General features: G+C 36.9%; 1 protein-coding gene across 8 annotated transcripts in view; it reads left to right on the top strand.

The window, feature by feature from the left end:
• The window catches only part of RGS7 (regulator of G protein signaling 7), a 269,855-nt gene that overhangs the window by 111,790 nt on the left and 132,927 nt on the right, over positions 1-25,138 (top strand). For all 8 annotated transcript variants that reach the window (XM_075706596.1, XM_075706597.1, XM_075706600.1 and 5 more), the window contains one exon: positions 9,841-9,937. In XM_075706596.1, the coding sequence (XP_075562711.1) occupies positions 9,841-9,937 (97 nt within the window). The remainder of the gene's footprint in view (positions 1-9,840; positions 9,938-25,138) is intronic.

Here is a 25,138-nt window from a genome sequence, read left to right as displayed (position 1 = left end):
TTGTTTTGAAAAGCCCATTCAGGATCTCAGAGGTCAGGTTTCCAGTTGAGCTCGTCTGTTTCTGAAATATACAGAAGACCCCATTTTTAATGTCAGGATCATCATATCACGAATGATCAGTACATCTCAGGAAACATCTTGACTTTGAAAGACCGTATTTTAAAAATACGTTTTTTTCCTAAGAAACATTGTTTCTATCTATGGTAGCACAGTTTAGCAGCTCAAGTCATGACCTTACAAATTAATCGATATTATTTATGGTTTTAGCTGCTTTTAAAAATTTATATTTTATTCTGAGTGAAGTATTCTAACAGAAATCCCTCTATTAATATAAATAATCTTTCACCAAGACCTCCTTCATCAAGCTGTGTTTCCTATGTGTCAAGTACCCATAGCAATGCTTCCTCTTCCTCTGTCATTCTAACCAATGTTTCACGCCTGTGATGGAAATAATGATTTTACTGAAAGCAAAGATACAATTTCCAAAATTATGATTGACTTCAGTGGTTTTGAAATTTCACCATCTGGATGTGTTTTTTAACTCCTTTACATAAGCTTTCTCTGATTTGGTTGTGCAACACTAGCGTTCAAGTTTTGAGAAAGTTGTATTTCTAATTAATTCTAATTAATAATTTCTAAGTTTCAAGAAAAACATAAACAAACAGAAATGCTTTTCTTTATCTATCTGGAATTTAAATATGGAAGCCATTCATTGGAAGTGGTAACTTTTGCACGAGTGCATAAATTTTTATATTTTCCATGTCTGATTGTGACATTTTCTAAATGTAGTAAACGCTTCTTGGCTTGGAAAGGCCAGAGTAAAAATAAATTATGACGTATTAATAGTATGAAACAATTTTAAAGAATATTTGAATTATTTTTCAAGTGGTTAATTTAAAAAATATGACCTTTGTCCTTACTTAATAAGGTTTTTTGTTGTTTGAAATTGCATTTTCATGAAGGCCAGGGAGCTGGAATTGCCACTTACCTGATTTTCCATATAGTTAGCATAGCATTTTGTGTAACCTTTTCTTGAATCCAAAGCTGAATCAGTATGATATATTGCCCTAAAGTTGCATGTTTTTTGTGTAATACCAGTTGGGTAGCTTTTATAATCTACTTCAGCCTGCTCTTCACTGTCCAGCCATATAGCATTAATATACATGCAGTGAACTGGATGTATGTCCTATATATTTAGATGTAGGACTCTTAGGTGAGACAAAAATTATTCTAACTGAAAAAAATCAAACTAATAGTCGAACGCTTTGTTATGGGTTTGTTGACATAGTTCTGACATGCTGAATTCTTCAAAAAATATGCTGACAGAAGCAAACCTGCACTATTTCTGTGCATTAGAATAAAGCAGCACTTTTTTTGGTGAAATGCAATATTAATTAAATATTTTCAGTTCAACTTATCCAAAGAAGGCACAGTAAGAAATAAATCAGGTGAAACTGTAGAGTGGTGGTGGAAATAAAAGGTTACGGGGAGATCTCCAGTTTACCCTTCTATGAGGCAGAGAAAAAAGTCATATCGTGTGACACGTTGGTGCATCAAACAACTAGCTCAAAATTAACAGTTCCTGGAAGGAAAGAGAATAACTTATTGGCATAAATCGCTATCTACAGAATGTACTATATGGTGTTGTCAAGATTTTCCATTCAATATTGTACAGTTTTATGTGATGGGGATTAACATTTTCCCATTCTTTATCTAGGGATTACTGACAGTTGTAGCTTCCAAACAGGCCACATGTTTACAGGTTAATCACAGGAGTTCAAAGTATGCTTTTAAGTTATCCTTCTTCCAGAAAGTACTAAAAAGAGGTCAACTAAATTCTGTTTCAGCAGACCATTTATTTTATATTTTTTCGTCATCTTTAATTCTGAAACCGTGTTTCTTCCTCAGATACTCTCTCTTGCAAATAAAATGTTATAAAGTAACTTTGTAGAAAATTCTTTGCTATGCAGTAGTTATCAATATCTGAGTTGCCAATAACTTAACTGTTTTTGGATATTCTGTGTCATTTCTGTAAACTTCACATGAAGATTGTGCTTTTTTCCCCTTTGAGATAACATATCTAAGAAGGGATTTATTTTATTCAATTTTATTATAAGATAGTTCAGCGCTATTGAAAGGTGGATACTGCTTCCTTTATAGTAGCTTAGCTTTGTCTCTGTAAATGCATGTTCATTCATTGTCCCTGGGACTCTCTGCTTCTCTGAGTATTGATATCCAGAATTGGGTATAACTGCTCAAAATGGGCAAGGCACAGGAATGAAAAGCTAAAGAACTGCATGTGTGATTTGTAATAAACTACAAGTGCTTTTTTAATGAAATGCTGGTTTTGTGATTAAGTGTTTTAGATGCATAAATTACACAGGAACATGCTTAAAATTATCATTCCGAAAGCACAGTTCTAAATCAGCAAAGTGTGCAGAGTCTATTGTATTGATGCAAGTTCAGTGCTGAACATGCAGTGTGGATGGCAGGGAGAAGCCCAGGGGGACTATTCACCTAATTAGAAAAAACTCAAGTCTCAATAATAATTGCACAGAACTGGCATCGATTTTTACATAAGAATGATTTAGGTTATTTTGAATTTAACAAATGACAAAAGCTTGCCCTGCACTCATTTAATGTAAGCATAGGCTGCTAGTATATATAGTACCACCCTTGTTTTACAACCAATTTGGAACATTACCTATTTGCTGTACCTGACACAGTATGGATAATTAGGGCAAATAAATTTGAATCTTAATTAGAAATTCACAAACTGATAATTACAAATGCAGACATAAGAGTGATGACAGATAATGTTTTGTGCTGCATGCAAAGCCAGAAGAACATCTTTGGCTCTCCACAAGTATATCCTCATTCTGTTTGAGGATGGAGTATGAACTATTTGCTCACAGCATTAACTTCATACTGCGGAAGGAAAGGAACACGAGGCAGAGGTGTCAGCATCATAGGCATATGTAGTAAATTAGTAGTATGTAGTAAATGTAGATGTAGTAAATCTTCAAACTATCTCCATTGCATCCATTTAATATGATTGGAAACTTTTGTGTTGATTTGTCATTTGATTTTATGGTGTCAAATAATTACTTCAGCAAACAGAGGTTCTGAAAAGCATGAGACCAGTCACTCTTGTATTCTTTTCATTGAGAAAGCTATTCTCTCATTTAATGTTCATCAGAGAGTACTTAGGGCAGTTCCCTGTATTGGTAGACTGGAGAAGCAATATTCCTGACTTAGAGGAACTCCTGACTGACTGCTTTTTTTCAGCAGGCTCAGCTAGTTAGTTCATACATGACTCTCATTAACAGTTTGGTTAATCTTGCATGTTTTAAGCCATCTTTCAGCATTGTACTTCAGTCAAAAATCTAAATGTACTTTTCTAGCCTTGTGAATGTTTTCAGCTTTGTTTTCATCTCAAGTAGGAATGAAGAGTTGAAATAACCCAATTCTGCATTAAATGGAAAATGCTACAATCTGTGATACAGAGATGTCAAATCATCTCATTTCTACACACTTGATCTAGAAAAAGAGTTGTCAGTTGTTAGTTTGGTGAGCAACACTGAAATATTTTATCTGGCAATCAGTTTGCCTGTATCTGTGCTTGTCAGTGCAGCCTCCCGGGATTTGTAGTTCCTGTATTCTGCGCTCTTTTCTTCTCTGTGATGCAGCTTGACTAGCTGAACAAAGCCCCCTGATTCACTGAGTTGGACAGCTCTCAGGTGGCACTGTGATGATTCAATTAAAGAAGGATATTGCGGTAATTGTTGGCATGTGTAGTCCGGGCAAAGAGCAGCTCACATGGGAAGACAGAGTCTGAGGCTCCTAAAGTGTAACTCTGATGAGGTAGTTTAGCCATTCATGTAAATACGCAGATTTTTTTGCCTCAGTGAGCCACAGCAAAATAGTTTAAATTTTCTGCATCCTACAATTGCAGGCTTTTTAGTTGATGGTGGTCTCAACAGAAAATTTGTAGTGTAATTGGCAACGTGTGAGACAGAGTATATGTAGTACAATGGAATTTCAAGAGAGGAGTAGTGTTGAAAGCAAGAACAGTTACAGGTAATTCATTATCAGTATAATACTAACAAGATAGGAATATATCTATCTATTCTGTATAGTTAGCATGTGTTGGAAAACAGAAAAAATGGCCATTACCTTGTAAGGAACCTTGCAGCTTTCTCCTACCCTGCTGGTTTTGTTCTGCCCGTGTTGCATGTACGTCTCTGCACGGGGGCCTGGCTAAGGAGCCTCCTGCAACCTGCTGGCCAGCTGCACTGATGACCTCGGACTCTGTAACGTGTTTAAGTAGGGAGGCCTACAAAGTCTAGGGAAACTTGTTGCATAGTGTAAGAAATTATTACGTATTATAACTTGTTGTACTTTGTTAATAAGTTTGGATGACATTTGCAGTAAGTTCCACTGGGTTATTCCACCCCTGCATTTGGGTAAAATGAAGAAGAAAGATTTTAACAAAATTAACAAAGCTGTAGTGTGGGTGGACCCCAGTAGACTCAATGTAAGAGCAATCCCCTGTTCTAAGGTATGAAAACTGAGTATAGAATTATGCTTAGTTTCATTCTAGTATTCCTGGGTATGCTTTTAATTCCTGGCACTGAAATTTGTTTTAGTAACAGAAATTGAATTGAGATATCTGTAAATGTGTAAGTAGGTCAAGGCTTCAAGCTTTTACTGTGTATCTCTTTAACTTTAGTTAGTTCCAGCCCATTGCTTTCTTTTTCTAGTCTTGGAATCCTTGTATCTAGTGACTATCTTTATGTGGAGTTGATTTAGGCTTGCTTTTAAGGGAGGAAAAAACTCGTGTCCTGCACTGACAAACCTTCTGAGCTTTTGACTTTTGTTGTCTCTGAATTAATTAAAAAAACCCAATTCTTAAAAAGCAGTGATGATGAGTTATGGTGCAAGGGGATAATTTTTGCAAGATGTTTGGATGATTAGCAATGGAATTCATATGTAGATTTAGAAATTTAAAGATCAGGGTCTTCCCAAGCCACATGGCACTGAAATCTAAGGAATCATAAAAATTGTGCTCTTAGGAGTTGTATTCATTTCACCTAGCTATAAGTAGCTGAAGGATACTGCACAGGGGACAGGGCAATCCCCGGTATCAGTACAGGCTGGGGGATGAAGGGATTGAGGGCAGCCCTGCGGAGAAGAACTTGGGGGTGCTGGTAGATGAAAAGCTGGACATGAGCTGGCAATGTGCGCTTGCAGCCCAGAAAGCCAACCGTATCCTGGGCTGCATCAAAGAGTGTGGCCAGCAGGTCGAGGGAGGTGATTCTGCCCCTCTAGTCTGCTCTGGTGAGACCTCACCTGGAGTACTGCGTCCAGCTCTGGGGCTCTCACTCAGCACAAGAAGGACATGGACCTGTTGGAGTGGGTCCAGAAGAGGGCAACAAAAATGATCCAAGGGCTGGAGCACCTCTCCTATGAGACCAGGCTGAGAGAGTTGGGGTTGTTCAGCCTGGAGAAGAGAAGGCTGCAAGGAGACCTTATTGCAGCCTTTCAGTGCTTAAAGGGGGCCTACAGGAAGGATGGGGAGAATCTTTTTAGCAAGGCCTGTTGTGACAGAACAAGGAGTAATGGATTTAAACTCAAGAAGAATAGATTTAGACTAGACATAAGAAAGAAATTTTTTACAGTGCGGGTGGTCAAGCACTGGAACAGGTTGCCCAGAGAGGTAGTGGAGGCCCCATCCCTGGCAACATTCAAGGTCAGGTTGGCTGGGGCTCTGAGCAACCTGATCGAGTTAAAGCTGTCCCTGCTCACTGCAGGGGGGTTGGGCTAGATGACCTCTAAAGGTGCCTTCCAGCCCAAAGCATTCTATGATTCTCTGATACTAGTCCTGGTTTGTTGTCAAGACTTCCGCTGTCAGTAATGGAGAAAGAGATACCTTTGAGTAGTGACTGATGATTAAAGATAGAAGAGGTGAATCGTACCCCCTATGGCAGAAACCTCCTATGACTGTATCAAAGAAGAGGAGAAGCCTAATAAGCATAGTCCTTCAATGGACTTTTAGCAATACACATGACTGAGAACTGTCACCTTCACTTCCCATTTGATAACTTTTAATCTCCATCCCCATGGCCAGATACTACTGACTCTGTAGGCTTGTTAGTTCTCTATGGGTTCTGCCCCTAGGGCAAGTCATGCATGTCTCCATGCCTAGCTCCCAGTGTGTTTGGAGCGGAGTCAGTGGTCATTATTAGGCAATGGCACTTGTATCCTGTAGCCTTCCTATTACAGGGTATTGGTATCTTCTTTCTTTTTGCTTCATATAAAATGCATTGTCACTGTTGTCATAGAGTTACTCTTTGAAATAGATTTCACAAAGTCCTTATACGTCAAGATGAAGACTGCAAATTATCTTCACAAGGAGATGAGTGAAGTTTTAAATATTATTATTATAAGTTTGGGCCGAGGTGCCTATGCATCAGAAGGCTGGTGAGTTTTTGTCAGGGTTAGAATTGCCTCACTGGTAAACAAATGGCACATTTTTTGAAGTATGCATTTATTTAGAAGTGCTGCTGTAGAATCCTTGCTGTACTGTGAACTTCCAATTGTATATAATGATGACTGAAAAGCTAAAAGATGTGCTTGTACAACTTTGTTTTCTCAAGCCCATTGAGCTTCATTTGCAGAGTGATCAGGAGGCAGTTGTTGTTTGTGGATTTGTTTTCTTTGAGTTCTTTGAGAAGGCTTAGGCCTAAAAAAGATCCCATTGCATGATCAGAGCCAGTCAGGCTTAGCCAGAGAAGCATGTAAGAACAGAACTGTGAAAGCCTAATTCTGAGGTGAAGTGAAGGAGCTTGTATTTCACTTTTGAGCATCGAGTCAGGTGACTCAGAAGCAAATGATGATACATCAGGAAGGAAAATTATTATATCAGGCAGCAGCTTGTGTTTCCCAGGTTAGACTTCTTGAGCAAAATCAGAGGAATATTTTCTTTCATCATTCTAATTAAACTATTCTGCCCTTTTAATTGTCTTAGATTATTGTTGATGAATGACAGAAAAGTGCTTTGAGTGCTGCTTCCCAAATATAATGAGATGTTTTTCAGTGGAAGAGATTATACATTTGCTGAATTTAAAGCAGCTAAAACAGAAATTGGGACTACGTATACTAAAAGTTAAACTGCGCACCTGCATATGTTGGATTAGATGGGTTTGAATCTTTAACTGAAGCATTTTTTTAAAAAAATTGCCCTTCTTTTTCTTGAGTTCTTATGTTTAAGATTTAAGATAACCACAAGTGACTTTTTAGATTTCTGCGCAAAAAGGGACAAGACAAATAAGAATTTTGTAGTCTAACAGATAACACACAGAATCCCAGGTCAACTGTAAATAATTAGGGGTCTGCTGTTGTGTTGTAACTTGTTTTGGAACATTCCCACTCACTTATGCAGTAATCTTAGTACACTGAATTAACCAGGCAGTTCACAGTGATGCTCTCTGGAGTGTGAGCTGCCTTTTGCACAGAGGGTGTTCACTTATGACACAGAACAATAATCTGAGCTAGACGTGCAGGGGAAGGTGTAATTTTGCAGTGCAGACATCCTAGAGCTCACTTTGCTAATCAAAACTGGAGAACTCCCCCAGAGCTACAGTGCCTATCAGTTAGGTTTTATACAGTTTAGGTTAAATCTTGTCCACAAAGCAAGTTTAGGAAAGCATATGTGAATGTCAGTTAACAATTTATTCCATATACCCTCAAAAGACTGATTACTGACAGCACTAGGGATGTTAGGCATTAAACATTGGCACTCTTGCGTGTTCCTGAGAAAGAGGTGACTACCTGTAAAATTATGTTCCAGGATTGTGTCCTACCTTTGTAGTAATCCTTATTATAATGCAAATATACTTTTATCATACTGCCTTATGTATGAATTGTCTTCTAAATTTTGTCCCAGTGTAACGTACGTTATTATTCACTCTGCAGTTCTAGCAATATTCTTATAAGCTTATGCTGCAAGTATGGAATTTATCATCAAATTTCCTTCTCTTCATTTCCATAGAAGACCATGCACCTAAGGTGATAATTTACTTTATTGTTTAAAGCAAGGATATTCACTTGAATTTGAGCGACTTCTTACTCATTTAAGGGCTCAATAAGACAGTTTCCCAACTGAATTTAGAAGGGGTTGAAACAAGCCTTCGCTTATATAGATAATAAATGTAGGGAAAGATTCCATTTCATAGACAACAGTTTGTCTGCTTGACAATTTCTTCAGAACAATATTAATAGCCTTTTCTATTTAAATAATTAAATTCCGTGTCAGATGAAAGACATTACAATGAACATTGGTTCTTTTCTTCTGTTACATTTGTACATTCCTTAACTCTGAGCAATAGACTCGGTCTTCCACATCTTGCTAACAGTATCTACTTGTGTGTACTTTCTGTTTTGGACTATGCCATTGGATTTATGTTCCTTTGGTTGTTAATGTATGATCCATAAGGACATGGAGCACGTGAACCTCCAGACATTCTCTATATAAACAGGTTTTTCACGAGCAGTCAAACACATTGATTTTGTTTTCATTTTTGGTATGGATTTTTGTTCTTTTTCCCTGTGTACACCACTGGTGACCCCAGCTCCCGTTCCCTTTCCTGGCTCTATACAACTCCCCCATTGGGCACAGCTGCAACTAATGCTGATTTGCTGTTTGCTGATTTGGGTCACCTGGCTTCTGTGGAAAAAGGGTGTATAACAGAATTTTGTCTGTTAGTCTCTTTTCTCAACACAACCCAGCTACAAACTTTGAATTAATTCTTTGGGACCCTATTGGGGGACAGAGGTGAGAGAGAATTTTTTTTTAAGATTTGACTAATAAAATAATATAAAATGTTCTGTCATGCAGAGTTTTTCATATGGAGTATGTTGGTGATTTAAGAAAAAAGGAAGGATAGCTGCAATTCATTTTATCACAATATCATTGAATATTTTAACAAGTTAGATATTCAAAGAAAGAAAGAAAGAGAGAAGTTATCTAATGTGTAAACTTCAATTACGAAATGTGCAAGAATAAAAACTGGCATTGTCAGCCAATGACGCTATCTAAATACTCTTTGTGTTTTCCAGTAAAAGGGCTTGCTGTCCATAGTTTACATGAAAGTGAACCTTTGGGTTGGGCATAATTTATAAAATGTACAGGCCAAATTAGCCTAAAAAAATGAGTTGGAAAAAATGAGCTAATATAAAAATATTAAAAAAAAAAATCCGCAAAGTGATTTTAAACATTTTTATACCCACTCTATTACCTACAAAAAATCTTTTGTTTCTGGCTCTGCTGCCTCCAGGGATGCAAAATTGCATCATGTTGTATTTTTTTTTTCCTCTTCTCAAAGTAAAAGAAGGCATTTTTGCTTTGAACGTAAAAGCTCTATTTCTGTTTTGAACAGCCTTTTTGAGAACTGTATCAGTCCCCTAGAAGGCTGTATGAGTCTATTTTGCTTTTATATGTGGTAAAATACCAGTAATACAATCAAAAGATGAAGTCCTATATCCAGCAATGGTTTTTAACTACTTCTTTTAACTAAATGTCTTTGTTCTGCTTTGGTATTTCTTTCTCAAGAGACTTTGAGTACATACATTTTTTTACTCTTGTCCACAAATAAATTACATACAGTTTTTCAGCCTGTTCAATAAAAATATAGAATATAAATTATAAGTTAAAAAAAGAAATAGCAAGAGTGGACCTGTCATTCTGAGAGATTGATCTAGGATTTCTTGGAGAATTTATTTTAGGAAATAATTCTGGATTTGTTTATTCTTCCTTTTATTTTTTTTCTCTGTGTTCAGATGGAAGACGTCATAGCCCGCATGCAAGATGAGAAAAATGGGATTCCTATTCGTACAGTCAAAAGTTTTCTTTCCAAGATCCCCAGTGTCTTTTCTGGTAAGAGTCGAAGTGAATTTCATACTATTTAAAGTTTCCACTCTACCTTATGTAAGGGGATGATCAAATGGAAAACACTTTTAACTGAGTGCTCTGTGGAATTCACAGTCATCTGGTCTGCAGGAGACATTAACTATCCTTTGACTACTTTAATTATAGAAATTTTTGATGTTTCTCTCACATTGGAGTGGGCTTACACAGCGATGTTTTTGTCCTGTAAATTAAGTAAAGGGAATACTTAACTTACTTAAACAAGTCAATTATCTGAAGATGGCAATATTTTTATTGCAGAGTTTCTGCATTTCAGATCTGGTTTTTAGCCTGTTTTCATGGCAAGTATGAGTTTAGTGTACACGCCAGTACATGAAGATAAGAACTGCCATAGCAGCAGCACAAAAGGAAAATCATCACTGTACTCTGCAACTGATACTGAATTGTGGCTGTAGACATTTATTACAACATTTATGATCTGCTTTCGTAGCTGGCTGCCTGTGCCCAAGACGCTAAGACTGAGATGTCTGTGATTTGCAAGACAGCTGTAAACTTTATAGCTAATCTAAATCAGTATTGTCATATGCACAAAAATCTGTCCATGTATTAACTAGTATAATATATTTATTCATTTATTTACATACTTTTATATCAATTTATGCATTTATATATGTGGATATGTATCTTTCTGTGCTACCAATGAGTATGGAGTTCCTTTGAAATAGACACCATTGTTGAATCTACTTTTTCCATACTCTGGTAACAGTTGCCATTTTTGTAATGCAAAAGGTAATCCTTATATAGAAAGTATTTATAGAAGTCTGTACTATCCTGAATATCAAGAAGAGTTCTATACTTTATTTTTCAACCTTTGGAATGTTTTTGTTACTGAATAATTCTGGCACAAAGAAGGAAAGAGTCTTAGGAGTAAACAAAATGTCTTTGTGAGTTTAGAAACTACTTGTACAAAAACTAGCTTCCGAAGAATGGACTTTTATTTCCCGTAAGTTAGGATAGCATGGCATCCTATTAAATGATCCATATTATTTATTATTCTCTGCCTTACCTTGTGTGCTATGGATTTCAAATTAGACAGACTATGGTTATATGTATAGCAGGAGACATTATTTACCAATTCTTCTTTTTTTTTCCCTGGAATAGACATCATACTTTTTAAGGTTGTGTTAGAATATATATGCAGTATTACATAGCAGTCACTGATACAACAACTTTTATATTGAGGCATTAACTTTATCAACTGCAGGTGGAAAGAAAAAGCACAGGAGAGTTCATTTTTTCCTTTGCAGATTTTCTCCCTCAAATACCAGGGCAGTAATTTTTGCTACACATGACTAAAAACCCACCGGAACAGCATAACTGTCATTTTCGTTCAGTTAATCTACTTTCCTGTTAGTTCTCTAGCCTGGATGGAATCTGAACTCTTCAAACCTTCATGTTGAGAGTAGCAGGTTTCCTTTACTGTGCTAGGAGTTTGTGTATATGTAGCAAATGAATCTCAGCTTGAACTCAAACCTATTGATTGCTAGGAAACATGGGAGTATTGTTGTCCAAGGATCATGGTGATAATAATGAAAATGTATATAATAACAGCTTGTAGTACTGTTATCACCCACAACAACATCCATATAAAAATGATCAAATCAAGAGCAGATGCTCTGCAGTTAAAAAATACATGTATATGTCTATATGCTCTCATATATATCTGTGTTTGTCTAGGCATAAAAGCATGTATTATACCCAGCCATCTGTCCAGGATTATGTCCCATAAAACTGGAACTTTGCAATTGTTTGTTTGTGGGGAGAAACAAAATGGGTAGGTCTACCACAGTTAAGTCATGTTCCTGCAAGCACTTAGACGTCTAGGACCTGTAAGAGTCCTTTAAACAACTTGTAAAAATTAAGGATGTCCATAAATTATCTGTAGGAATAGGGTCTTACTGGCTAGTATTTTAATTACGTTGTTATAAAAGCAAGAGAGGTATTTTTATTTTTGTTCACTTTTCTTTCATAGTATTGCTTCTAAAAACAGCAAGTGAAAAACTAGTTGAAAGAACAGTCACACTTTAATGCAGAATTACTGACCATATCTATACAAGGATGACTACATTAGCAAAATCAGCCTGGGGAATGGTATCTGAATTTAACCTTTTGATAGAATATTGTGATTATAATAAATAAGATGATGTGATTATATTATCTCATTTACTGAGTCATTCCTTAAATGGTTTTACAAGTAAAATATCCATGCAGAGAAACATTTCAAATACAGATAATTCTTTATAGGCTGTACACCTTGTTGTGCTTCAGAAGAACACAAAGAAAAGTAATGCTAAGTTGAAGGTAATTTCACCTTGTGAAATTTTGAAAAAATGATGAATTATATTGCTTTATATTTCATATATTCATAGAGAGCAAATAAGTTGCTTGATATTTGTACATTCATTTTTGTGAGCAAGCTGCTTGAGTTCAAACACACCATTTTTGATTTCTTTCTTGAAATCTTTCAAAAGTAAATCATTTAGTTGTCTTTACCCAAGTAAAATATGCTTAAAATGAGTTTGCATGCTATTTGATGAAAAAGGGTACAAACCCGTAGATGTGTGCTAGTTACTATTCATATTTGTACCTACAATTAGGAGTGTATCAGATTGACTTTATGCAGCAACTTTATCTGTGGTGTAAATTCATTGGAGATGGTGAATTGCAGACTAATTTGGATAACAGCATTCCAGTCACCTACAAGCAGGAGGTGAAATGGATTGTGAAAAAAAACCCCAATCCTTGACTGAGCTCCAATATATCATATATGCCAAGATAAAAATCTCTGAACACAAAGGGGTAAAACCAAAGCTGTTAGCACCTATCCTCGTTCTATACCTCATTCCTTAGTGCCAAGAGATTTTTCCTAGCTGCTTAGCATTAATAGTTAGTGATAGTCATTTGAGTTCTTTTGATAAAGAACTCTATATAAAATTATACCTCTTTTTATGCAAATAACTATGATGAACAACTTAGTATGTTACAAAGTCTTTAACAGAAATGATGGGGCTTATTATACATAGAAATAAACAACTACTGGAGAGTGAGAAATGCATCCTTGTCTAATTCCAAATGGGATTCAGCATAAAAGAATCAGTGGAAGTACAGCATTGGGAGCTGACTACTCTGACTTTTACTTGTGCTGCCTGCAGACCTGCAACCTATTGTGCTCATCAGTGAACATCTGTGGTGTGTTTTAGTATGTCGTGACAAGTAAGTATAAATATCAAACACCCCAGAACTATTCTCTACTGTAGCTTGTTGGGTCTGATGACCTAATGGCTTCATTGCACTCAAAGCTTATTTTACACCAAGATCTGCGTCATTCAGTGTTGCAAAACAGATATTTACAGTCTCCAGGTCTCCATGCCCAGCTTTTTTTTTTGTTTTGTTTTTTGAGTCAAATAACTACTACAAGTGAGTTTTTCAGCATAATTCTATACTGACTCATCCTGACACTAGCCTCGCTGCCTTCTGGGTCCCTTGTAGCAGTATACTCTATGCCTGTTACGATTTCAGCCAAAAATGTTTTTTGTAAAAGACTCTGTCCTTTACAGAGTCTCACTGAATTACCTCATCCAGCTAGTGCTTGTGAGGGTAAGTACAATTAGGTCTTTGAACAGAGAGAATGTACAATGTGCTGTAGCAGATGGTCTTTGTAGTGATGGTTCACCTCAAGCTGAGTCACCCCCAATCTCACTTGCAAGTAGGCTCAGACTGGATGCAACAAATAGATGACTTTGCCTGGACAGCTTTGCAGAAAGCAGACTAATGTACCTATGTACCCTAGTACAGTAATGGCTGAAACCAGATTTGCTAGATTATATTTTAGACCCTACACTGGTCCCAGTTGATGGAAATTCAGCTGGAAATTGTAGTATTGCTTTAGTCTTGACTGCTTAAGCGTATAAGCAATGCTACAGTGTAAACCATCAATGTTCGAGTAATAGCTTTCTATTTCTGAGAATGGAAGAATCTATTTTTATAATGAATGATAGTCTGCTTATGCCATTGCACATTATAATCTTGAGTGTGAAAATCACACCAGCATCGTTCTAAAAGTGTATCCTCTAGCAGAGCCTGAACTACCTCTGAACTGAACTGATTATACGTCAGGTGACCTGGAAGTTTCTTGAAGGAGAGATTGAGTCAGTTTTCTCAGTAGCTTTAAGCATAGTTACGTGTCTGGGCACCTAAAGCTAGGCTTGTAGACGACACTGAAGTAGTTTCCTGTGTGATTCTTGGGAAATTTGACTGTTTAATGCCCAAATGTTACTTACCTCTGTCTATGGATCTAAGTCACTTTCTATGATTAATGCTGATGACCACAGTCATGGGCACTCAGTTTTCAGAAGGCACATGTTTAAAACAGTAGTTGATGGCTGACTAGACTGAAGTAATGCAGGACCCTCTGTATGCCTGCAGCGTAGTGATAATAATGTTATTCATCAGATAGATATTGTGGCTTTGATTTGAAACTTTAAGGGCTCCAAAGAAAAAAAGTAGGCAGGTGAGTTTGCTCTTTCTATGTGATTATGCATTTTGATGAACAAAGGAAGGGCTTGCTGTTGTTGTCTTCATGGTTTTAAAATGTTTTGAGGAGTGAAGATGATAGTTTATATAGACATCTTGCCAGCCAACAATAATAATTGCGTGAAGGTTGTCGTGTGCATTCTTTACTAACACAGATCAGAGCATTAGGAATAAAAAGAAGGCAATTTGTCTGGAACATGGTTCACCATTAGGCCTGGATATGGATAAAAAAACCTTGCTTGAAATGATGAATGTAGGGAGTCTGACATATGAATCATAGGGATTAGAAGGAGCTCTAAAATATCATTTTTATTTTTACTAAGGAGAGACAGCAAGTAAATGCCAAAGTTTTGCTGTTCACTTTCAAGCAGAAAGAAGCACCCAGAGTTTACAGATAAAGCACTGCAATAGTTGAGGGTCTTTATGGGGTGGGCAGGTGGGTTGGTCAGTATTAGTACTGGAAGCTTTGGAAGCTAATCATAACGTGGATATTTCATTATGACAGACGTAGTGACACAGTGGTGTCTGACAATCATTACAGAATATCAGTGTGATGCTTTATAGGACTTTAAGGTGTATAATACTCGGATATGCTTGGTGATGAATAAAGTCTGTGGAGAATGTGCCGAGTGGTGTGTTAGCATGAATGAGGGACACCGTTTAGCATTTTTATTGAAAGAGCGGGGAGAACTATGAGAAATGTAAGTTCAATTAAAGAATACATGCAGGGACAGAATAAAAAGTATTCAAGGAAAGCATGTTCATACTAGTTGTTACTGGCTGTTTCTGATGCATGGCTCAATAATTTTGGAAAGTAGTCACAGCTTGAACCAACAAAAATAGGAGGAGATCAGTAGAAAGGTGTTTTTTTAACTTCTCCTTCTGAGTTAAAGGGAAAGTGAAAATATTCATTTACCTTTCCCAGGAAAATATAATCTATGTGAAGTCTTTAGTTTTTTCTCATTCCTAGATGTGCCTTTTCCATATAGACATTACATTTTCCCATTTTTTAGAAAGATGATTGCCATCATATGCCATTTTTATTCATCGTTTTTCCTGATCTCAGAAAATGCTTATTTCTCTCCTACCTGGGAAATTGTTAAGATAATGAGATGTTGCACTTTGATTAGCAAATGTTTTCATATCATCATTAATTACCAGTCTTTATTTAAGCACTAGGAGTAGTATGCTTGGTAAAAGTAGAGAATTTATGTGTTTAAACATTAGAAAAAATCCTGCTGAAAAGCAGACCGGCAGTCTCAGTAGCCTGGTCAGATGTAGTGAGAGACCCCAGAGGAAAGCCATGTTGCAGTAGCTCATCTCACCCACAAATCACAGGTGGGTGAGCCCAAGGAATGAGTCACAGGAGCTACCTGCAACAACAGTATTGCTTGTTATATAGAAGCAGGCAGCAAAAAATAAAGAGCGGTACAGTGGGAATTGGATGACTCAGGGGACTAATAACAAGAAAAGGAGCATTTCATTTGTCATTAGTTTTGATCTTTCCCAGCTGAGTAATGAGTTGTTAGCATCTGATGACTTTTCAGTGCTGCATGTGAAATGAGTTGATAGGTTTATCCACTTCAGTACTGGAGATTACCTACCTGAAATAAAAGATAAAAGAGAAAGCTCTACTACTTGGATTGACAGAAAAAACCACAAAAGCATAACACCTCAATCATCTTTGAAGGTACCTTTGAAGCAAAGTAATGTCACATTATAGGGAAATACAAGGATTTTGGAATTTCCATTTTTCATACCTTTTCCAGAATAAATTAACCATGTGGGAGAAGCTAAGATTCCCATCTCCCAAGCCGCTGATTTTATGGACCTCCCCCCCCGCCCCTTCCCTGCTTCAGTGTTTCTAATGCTGGGTTGATGACAGGTTCCTACCTGCTTGTTCTCTCTATTCCTTCATCCCTCTTTTCTTGCATTTTCCTACAGGTATAATTTAATAGTAGAATCATTGCTGGTTTCTTTATGCCAGATCAGCCTCTTGTTATTTGCAAACAGAGCTTTCAGTGTTAAAACTGCAAGCTCTCTGCCTTGATGAGGTTCAAGTCTTAGTAAAATGCTTTGATTAAAAGATCTCTGTCTGGCAGAAGCTGGCTCATTCCCTCTCCTGTGCTGGTTCAGAAGGGCTAATATGAGCAGGCACTTGCCATCTTTACAGTTTCACTTTTCAAAGCAGAACTTTTGAGAATAAAAAGTTAATAATCCTCTATCCCCAAACAAATAGTTGGTCTGAAGTTAAAACACCAATCTCTCTTGTGTGTCGTTTCCATTCATCACTTTGTCAGAGTGTGTGATTTGCATTCAAATGTTCATGGTCTTTTGGGAGTGGCTATTTTTAAGGAAAAGACTGGTTCTCTTATTGATATCATGTTTATGATTTTTAGAGTAATGACTAGAAGAGATTGACTAAGTGGCACCATAAGATTGGACATACAGTCATTTCAAAGTAGTGAGATAATTAACTGATTAATGAGTGGTGCTTTGTGTGCGTTACCATTTCAGAAAACCAAAGTGGATATTTTGAGTGCTGTCTGCATACCTTCACCTCCTGTTTCTGTTTGCTTGCCTTGGCCGCATCACTGGGACTGTAACCATGGCCAGAGAAGGGTGCTCTTAAGCTGCTTAAAACTTGACAGAACTTTTGTATTTTATGGAAAATCAGCTTAGTGATAGTGTTGCAGTTGTGAAGCTCAGAATGGCTGTGTGGTGGCCATGTGTGACCAAGCTGTGGTGGGCTGGGATCAAATAAGAGCTGAATGCTCTTATTCACTTGAAATGAAAAGTGAATGAAAGAACTGAAGAACTCTTTCCAATACTTTAATGCTCCAAGATGATTATGGTCTCCATTTTCATTTTAAGGCATGTGTTAATATGAGACCTTTAATACATTGCTGTCAGAATTAAAAGCTTTTCAAAAAGTGAAAGTTTTTTCATTGGTTATTTTAAACAGAACAACAAATTCTTATTTAAAACTTATTGCTTCCTCCTAACCAAACAACAACAAAAAATTGTATTCATATGTTTACCTTTCAATTCAGTAGTGATTGCCATTGGGACCATTAGTAAAAGGAAGAAAATACAGTGCAGAAGGTCTGAGGCAATTTTGCAAAATTGTTCTAGGAAACTGAAATATACTGAAAACCCATTGAATAGTCTTTTAAAGTAATCTGTGTGCAAAACAGCCACCATAAATGTCAGTTCCCTTAAAATCAGTAGATATGAAAAACTTATTTTCACAGACATTTGCAAAAGAAATAGGTCTAGAAGTCATGCACTGATTGGCAAACAATCTTAAGAATTATTCTCTTATTGTGAGATGGGAGATTGCTGGGAACATTCATCTTATTTGTTGTTTTGTCCACATGAAGTGCACAGTTTGAATTAGATGATCCCGTTTCCCAAATGCTGTGTAAGGCCTTACAGCTCAGCATGTTTCCAGAGAAATAGCTCTGGGGTTTGTTGATCATAGATACAAATCTGTTCCTAACTTTTCCTACTATGTTGTTTTATCATGAAAATACTTCCCTCCCTTTCCTACACCTTCTACTTGCTAGCCTCCTCACATGTAAGATTTTGCCACTGTTTTTAGTGGAACAGGGTTGCACCTTTGAAGTGTGAGTACTTTTAAGAGGAGAATGGGAAAATGTACTGCCTTCACTATAGCCAAAAATTTACCTAGTTTGCCACCCTTGATGCCCAGTCTCTGGACACTGGACGTGTAACATTCCTGGAAAATGTGGGGTGAAAATGGGGACCTGAATCAGCCTCACATCAACCTGAAATTAGCAGGAATTCTGCAATATATCACAGCTTCACTTTAGGTAGTTTGTCATTTTTTTCTGGCATAACACCAGTTAAAATTGTGTTTTGTTATGCTGTTTTTATATCAGCAACAATGTGTAGTACTTACAGAAAACAGAGAAAGTAACCCCCTCCAACACACACACCCCCCAGCATACATAGTGTGAGGATTTATACCATATATATTTGCCCATGGAGGCAGTGCATAATATATCAGCTTAAAAAAAAAAAAACCACAACCAACTTTTAAGCTGATATAAGCAGCATCTGTAGTAGTGATTAATAACATAGGTTCACTGTTATGTGCATTTTCAAAGCCTTGTAAGTAGACAAGACTAGAATATGTCTAAGGAGGAGCAACTGTACAGAGATATATTCAGGGGTTCTATGAAAATGGTTTTCCTTCCTGGCCATCTCTTGGAAATCTCTTAGAAAGAAGTACTATTGCTGTTGTGTAGCAATGGTTAGAACTAGTGGAATAAAGATCAGTGAGAATTTTCCAGGTTCCAGGCACCTGTATTTTAAGTAATTGTTTTAATTAGGAAGCAGAGCAAAGTATACTAGACTCCATCCGTTTATGAGGTACTTCTGTGAAAACAAAGCTGTTTATTTAAATCACATTTGAATTTTTTCACAGAGCAATTCAAGGTACACAGAAGAGAAATGTTTTCTGAGAAGAAAGAGTCGCTTCTGTGTTTGCTGTAACTAATTGCTGAGACAGGAGGGAAATTTGCTGCTCATGTTAAGAATGAGGAGAGGAAGCGTATAGCTGAAGACAAATGCATGAAGTCCTTGTTGAGTGTTAGTGGTGGTCTTACCACAATGTGAAATCTGTTTCATTACATGCTTGATAAATAGTCTCTGGAAATGATCCCAGAAATTAACATCTACTTAAAGACAAGGATTTGTAAGTGTGATATTTGTATGAGCGTAATGTAATCCTGAAGTGGGGAATATATGTTAGTAGGTTTGGGTCTTGAATATATGGTCAAATAGAATGGAACAGAATAGTTACAGAGAGTATCTGTGTACAAGGCTGTAGTTAGGCAGGTACTGTAATTGTTTTATAAGTAGAGACAATAGATACTAACACAGTTACATTGTGGAGAACGTGTTGAAAAATACCCAACTTTTTGATTTACGTGGCATTGCACACTCTTGTCTGGTGGCATGTTTTTGGTTGACTGGTGATTATTTATTATATACATATAGGAAGCAATGTAGACATGTGATAAGTATTACTGGTACAGATATAATATATTATTTAGAGGTATCCTGCTAGATGTAAAATAATCAAACTACTTAAAATCATTCCCTGGAGAATATGCCCCTTAAGCAAGAAATCAAGTTAGCAGGATTTACAAGATGACTTGTGATTTAGCCCCGAATTCTGTTGGTTCCAGATATGAGGAAAAAGACTTGGTCATTGCAGTTGCATCAGAAGACTGCGGGCTTGTCTTTGCAAAAAGACAGCAAGGGATAAATTCTAATAATTGTAATTGTTTGTATTTCTGTTGCTGCTGAAGTTATCCACAGACTAGTTTTTGCATGGTGCTATTATCAAACAGTATACGTACACTTTATAGTAACAAATGTCACCATAACACCAGGATTTTCTGTGTTAGTGGGATGTTGTTTGATGACCCCCACCTCACTGCAAGTAAGCTGCACTCAGTCTAACTTTGCTTTACTAGGAGCTAGTGTGCATCTAGAGTGTCTGTAACTTTTTTCCTGAGCAGTTGCCTGGCATAGGTCTATCTGAGTGTTTGTTTCAGCTTGGACATGTTTACTGAAGTGATTGATCATGACACAGACTGAGCAGTCCATTTTATCTGTGTAGTGTATCTGCATGCATGAAACTTCTATTTGTCAAGGATGCTGGGTATTTGTGATGGTAAGAGAATCAGAATGGCAAGATCTGAATTTTCTTCGTTGTTACTACATGTTGGGAGCTAGTTATCTGAAAAACAACAAAAAAGTAATAAGGATTCTCGCTTTTTCTAGAGTTGGCAAGCCATCCCATACCACAAGAATTTGAAATACTAAAAACATTTTCCTCCTGACATAGGACAAGAAGCTAAATTCTCAGCTTTCCATGAACCAAAACTGTCAGGTTTTAATTTTTTTAAAAAAGAATATAAATAATATTCCAGAGCGGAATGAAAAATGGAAAGTTTCTTTTTGGAAAACATTGAAAATGGAACACTTAAGACATTTAAAAACTTTTAGCTGCAACAATTTTTTTTTTTTTTTTTCAAAAAGCCACCCCTTTGACATTGAAAGTCCTGAAGAAGTTCTTACATTTTCTGCCAGCTGTGTTCCTGACAAAAAGTAAGTTACATTAAATTAGAAAGTCACCCACACAGAAGTAAAGGTAGTTCCATGCAGCTTACTGTGATTGGCAGTCTATCACTATACAAATAAATGGACCATAGATACTAATTCATTTTCACAAATTATCAAAATAATTTTAAATAGAATAATAGGATCAAGAATAATTTGTTAACAGGAAATAAGAGCACTCAAATGTGTGATGAGTGTTACTTATACCGCCACACACATTTGGCAGAGCCTATTATAGGATGCTCCTGAGCTTCACAATAAAGGTCAGAAATTGAGTTTATTGTTTAAAAATCTGCTTTTAGTCTTTGCAGTTGGAGATTGAGCCTTGGTGTTACAAAACAAGCATGTAAGCCAGCAGGAGTTACTCTGTTTTCCACGATTCCAGCCCCACAGACTCAGCAGTCCCCAAGGCCAGAGGATGTCGGTAGCTTTGAAGGCACAAAGCCCAGTGTTCCTGCTGTGCACCCTGCCATTTTGCTTCCCACACAGCATCCGTCTCTTTTTGCCATAGGGTTGGAAGATCTCGGTGGGGATGCTCTTGGTTTACTTGTTTCCCCTGTTAGGGAAGATCACTGGAGTACATCCTGCTTTCCTGCGCTTCTCCACGCAGCAAGGGTGTAGAGCACAGTAGGAAATGGGCAGAGCCTGTTGCAGCAGGTGCCAGGAAGTCAGAAGGTGCAGGCTGGTGAGTTTGGTGTCTGAGGAACAGAGCAGAAACCCAGGACTCGTCAGGAATCCAGGTAGATGGCACAAAGAAATTACTTACAAGGTCCTCCCTTATTGACAAGAAGGAGGACATAGACATTGCTAAGACTTGGGTGGTGGAGTCAAACTAATTGGAAAGCACTGAGAATATTAAAAAAAAAAAAAAAGAGGAAAAGGAAATTAGTATTAACCTCCCCTCCCCATACACACATTTTGTAGGATAATATTTTTTATTATAAGGCCTGGTAGTGCTTGAGTGTATGACAGGCAAGTGGGACTGATGGGTATTTGATGAGTGTTTCACTGTTAGAATAATGTAAAGTCTATGAAGGGTTTGAGTTGGTGCTAGGAATTTGGCTTCATTGTATCATATGGAAAACAACAGACATGGGGTATTTGCAGCAGACAATTCAACCACCTCAGCCCTTCCTGAAATATTTACATTTTGAAGGATTTCGATAAAGTGCTTTGAAAATAAAAAAGCTATTCTTACAAGAGTATATACATTTTTTACAGACCTACAGAAGGATCTGTAACCTTTTGTACTACAACAGCTATATATGTAGTTTTGATATGCAAACACCAGCAAGGTATATGTATTTCAGGTATTTCAATATACCCGTTTGGGTATCAGTTTAGCCATCAATGCATGCAAATACTCCTTTTACGCATTGAAGTGTCACAAATTGCATGGGAGTTAGCCATTTAAAACTGCTGCACAACTTTCTAACTTGGGTTCTGAATATTTAAGAGGCTTGTGGAAAATATGAGGTGGTTGATGATAGGTTGTATTTTTCTTTCTCTTCAGAGCCAAATACCGAATTAGTATGTACATGTGAGGGTCTCGTGGATATCAGCACCCCATGTGCTTGTCTGATGCCAGAATTTTTGCCCTTTAAGCTTTTATAATCACCTGTGAGATAGCTAAAATGTGGAAATGCTTTATAGACTTAGACCTCTGTAGGCTCTTTACCTTTTTGTCAAGACTATCTTCTTGTAAGTTTTGGACTCACTTATTATGGAAGGAAAGGCTTGCCTATCTTAAACAAAATATGTATATAGTAAAATGCCCAGTTATTGCCTGAACTACTTTATATCTAGACCAGGGAATATTTTATGAATAGAGAAATGGCACTGGGCCAAACCTGCCCGTTAATGGTTTGTTTACATAAATTCCACCTTCTGCTTTTCTTTCCACCCCTTTATCCTCTCCTGATTTCTATAATTGCTTTCATCAGTAATCTTTTCAAGTTGAATTCTCCTTGCTTCCATACTCTTCAGAGAAAAAAACTTCTTTGTTCTCTATTCAGTTGCTTTCTGAGTAGTAGTATTTTTGTGTTCCTACTATCTAAATTCTAGAAGTGGGTGTTTTTAAACAATTTTATCAAGTCCTTTCATACTTATAAAGGCATCTATTCAATAGAACAAATTGGAATTCTGTCTTAATGAAAGGTGGAGGTGGAGTGATTCATCTTTTTTGGTTTTGTGCCTGGGGTCACATACAGTTTTATAGAAATACTTAGGCCTTGCATGTTACATCTTTTGAGACTTGATATATCATCCAAAACATTTATCATGAGCGATGACATAAATGACAAGCCACAAAGACATAGTTACAATGGTCAGCATTTGCAGATGGGCCCCAGCTGCTCTGCTTGTACTATGGGTTGGTTGCTCTGGACTGGAAGTAGATAGAAAATACGGTCGTGTTACAAAGAACATTATGTTGTTCAAGCAGGATTTAGGAGGCTAATCTTGATTTTATGTCATGCTTACAGGGAAGCTTCTGGCAGGCATGATGTCCCCAAACTCTGGACCATTTAAAGGCCAGTAATTGAGTCTATTGTTCTAGAAAATGCGTGGAAAATAGGTCATAGTAAGAATTCACTCTTCTAGGACAGTTGCTGAAAGTAAGTAGGAGAATGAGGCTTGTCTCACTTTTTTTCTCTAGGTCTTAAAAATACATTTCTTCTTGTTTAAAAAGAAAAAAAAAAACCACAAATGGGATGTCCCTCTTTCTCCATGTTTTGGTCATAGCTCTTTTCTCCTTTGGGCAGCCATGCAAGGGACAGGGAACATAGCTTCAGCAAGCAGTGGTATGCTGTTGAACTACTGAGCAGGTACCATTCAGCAGTGGTTGTCCAGAGCTCTTGTCAGACCAGCACGAAGGTAATGTATGCATGAGTTGGATGGTTTAATATATCGTTTAATTTCATGTGATGTAGCTGAGACTTAGGACATTGCTTATAAATTACCTCTGCAATGGGTTAAACGAGTTCTGTAAATTAGTCTCAATTAGCAAAACTCTCCTCCTTTTATACTGAGAGATGACATGCCATGTTTAATCCAACCAGTCACCTAATTGGTTTTGTATTTAGTCTGATATAACTATTTTTTTTTGGATGATGCTTAAGCCTGTTATTTCTAATCATTAATGATGGAATGTAAAATAGAAGTAAAATTTAAAAAGCGTCTGAAGAACTTTATACAGACACAGCTATATTTATTAAAACGGAATTGTATATTAGGCAGAAGAAAATGTTATAGGGCAGTTGATGAGCATGAAACACACGCTGTTGTAGCAGGCTGGAGGCATAACCTTTTTAGAGGAATACTAAAACTGAGAGTAAAGTGAACATCAAATACCTTTTGAAAATGTATTTAATAGAGCCAAGATAAATTGATAGAGTAATAAATTTAAGCTAGAATGCTAACTGGCAAGTCCCAACTGAGAAACAGAGGACCACCTACATTTTAGGAAAAGGAAAGAGACTTGTGAGCTCTCAGTTACAAGGAAGAATTGCAACAGACTCCTAAACAAGAAGCGAGTTGAGGAGATGGAATGCAGAATTAAAGCTTTTTAACATGAGAAGGAAAAGCATTACCAGGCATTACTAGTTCAAAGGCTCCAAACTGCTTGAAGATATTTGCTTTTTGATCAAAAGCATTGCATGTTTTTGGAAACAGTATCTGTTTGGATTATTTGGGAACAGTAATTATTCATTTAGGGATCAGAAAAGAGGAAAAGCCTTCCTCAAAGAACATAAATTATTTAATGTGGAAAGAGTGATGACTTGTGGAAGAAGCAGAATTTTGTAGGGAAAGTGTGTCTTAACTTCTTAGTGATGCGAGTTTTGAAGGGCCTTAATGTTCTGGATTAGGTTATTTGAATTATGGCTATCCAGGACGAGGTGTGGGTCTAGACATTGTCTTCATTCTCTGTGGTAATCTTACTAGATTGTAAGAATGACCTATCTTCTTAAATTGCTTTGGAAAAGGAGCCAACACATGCATACTGTTACCCATTTACACTCATACTTGTGTTCTAAAATCATAGAAATGTAGTATACTAATTCATTTCAGCTGAAAAGTCACTGCTTGATAGCTGAGTAGTTTGAAAATGGAAATTTCCTTCCAATTTTATTTTTTTAAAGCAGAACAAAAAGCAAAATAAATATTGAAGTGAGAGAGTGAAATAGCAATTTAGTCCTATATATAATACATCTATTTTAAATCAAATCATAATTGTTCTTCTGACAAGTGGCCCCCAGTTTAAGGGGTTTGTTTCAAATATTCTTGGATCTTTTGTTATAAAAGATGAGATAAAATCTATAATTCAGCATTTGTGGAATGTTCTTCTGGCACACCTCTAGAGCCTGGCTATTCAGTCCACACCATCAAACTTAGACATCAATATTTGCTGAGTCTTTGTCCTCAGTTTATTACTAGTCAAGCCAAGACAGAAACTGTCTG

The sequence above is a fragment of the Pelecanus crispus genome, chromosome 3 (genome assembly GCF_030463565.1).
Source record: "Pelecanus crispus isolate bPelCri1 chromosome 3, bPelCri1.pri, whole genome shotgun sequence".
Taxonomy (NCBI): Eukaryota; Metazoa; Chordata; class Aves; order Pelecaniformes; family Pelecanidae; genus Pelecanus; species Pelecanus crispus.
Note: the sequence above shows the minus strand (reverse complement) of the source record. Positions and strands in the feature narration are given on the sequence as shown.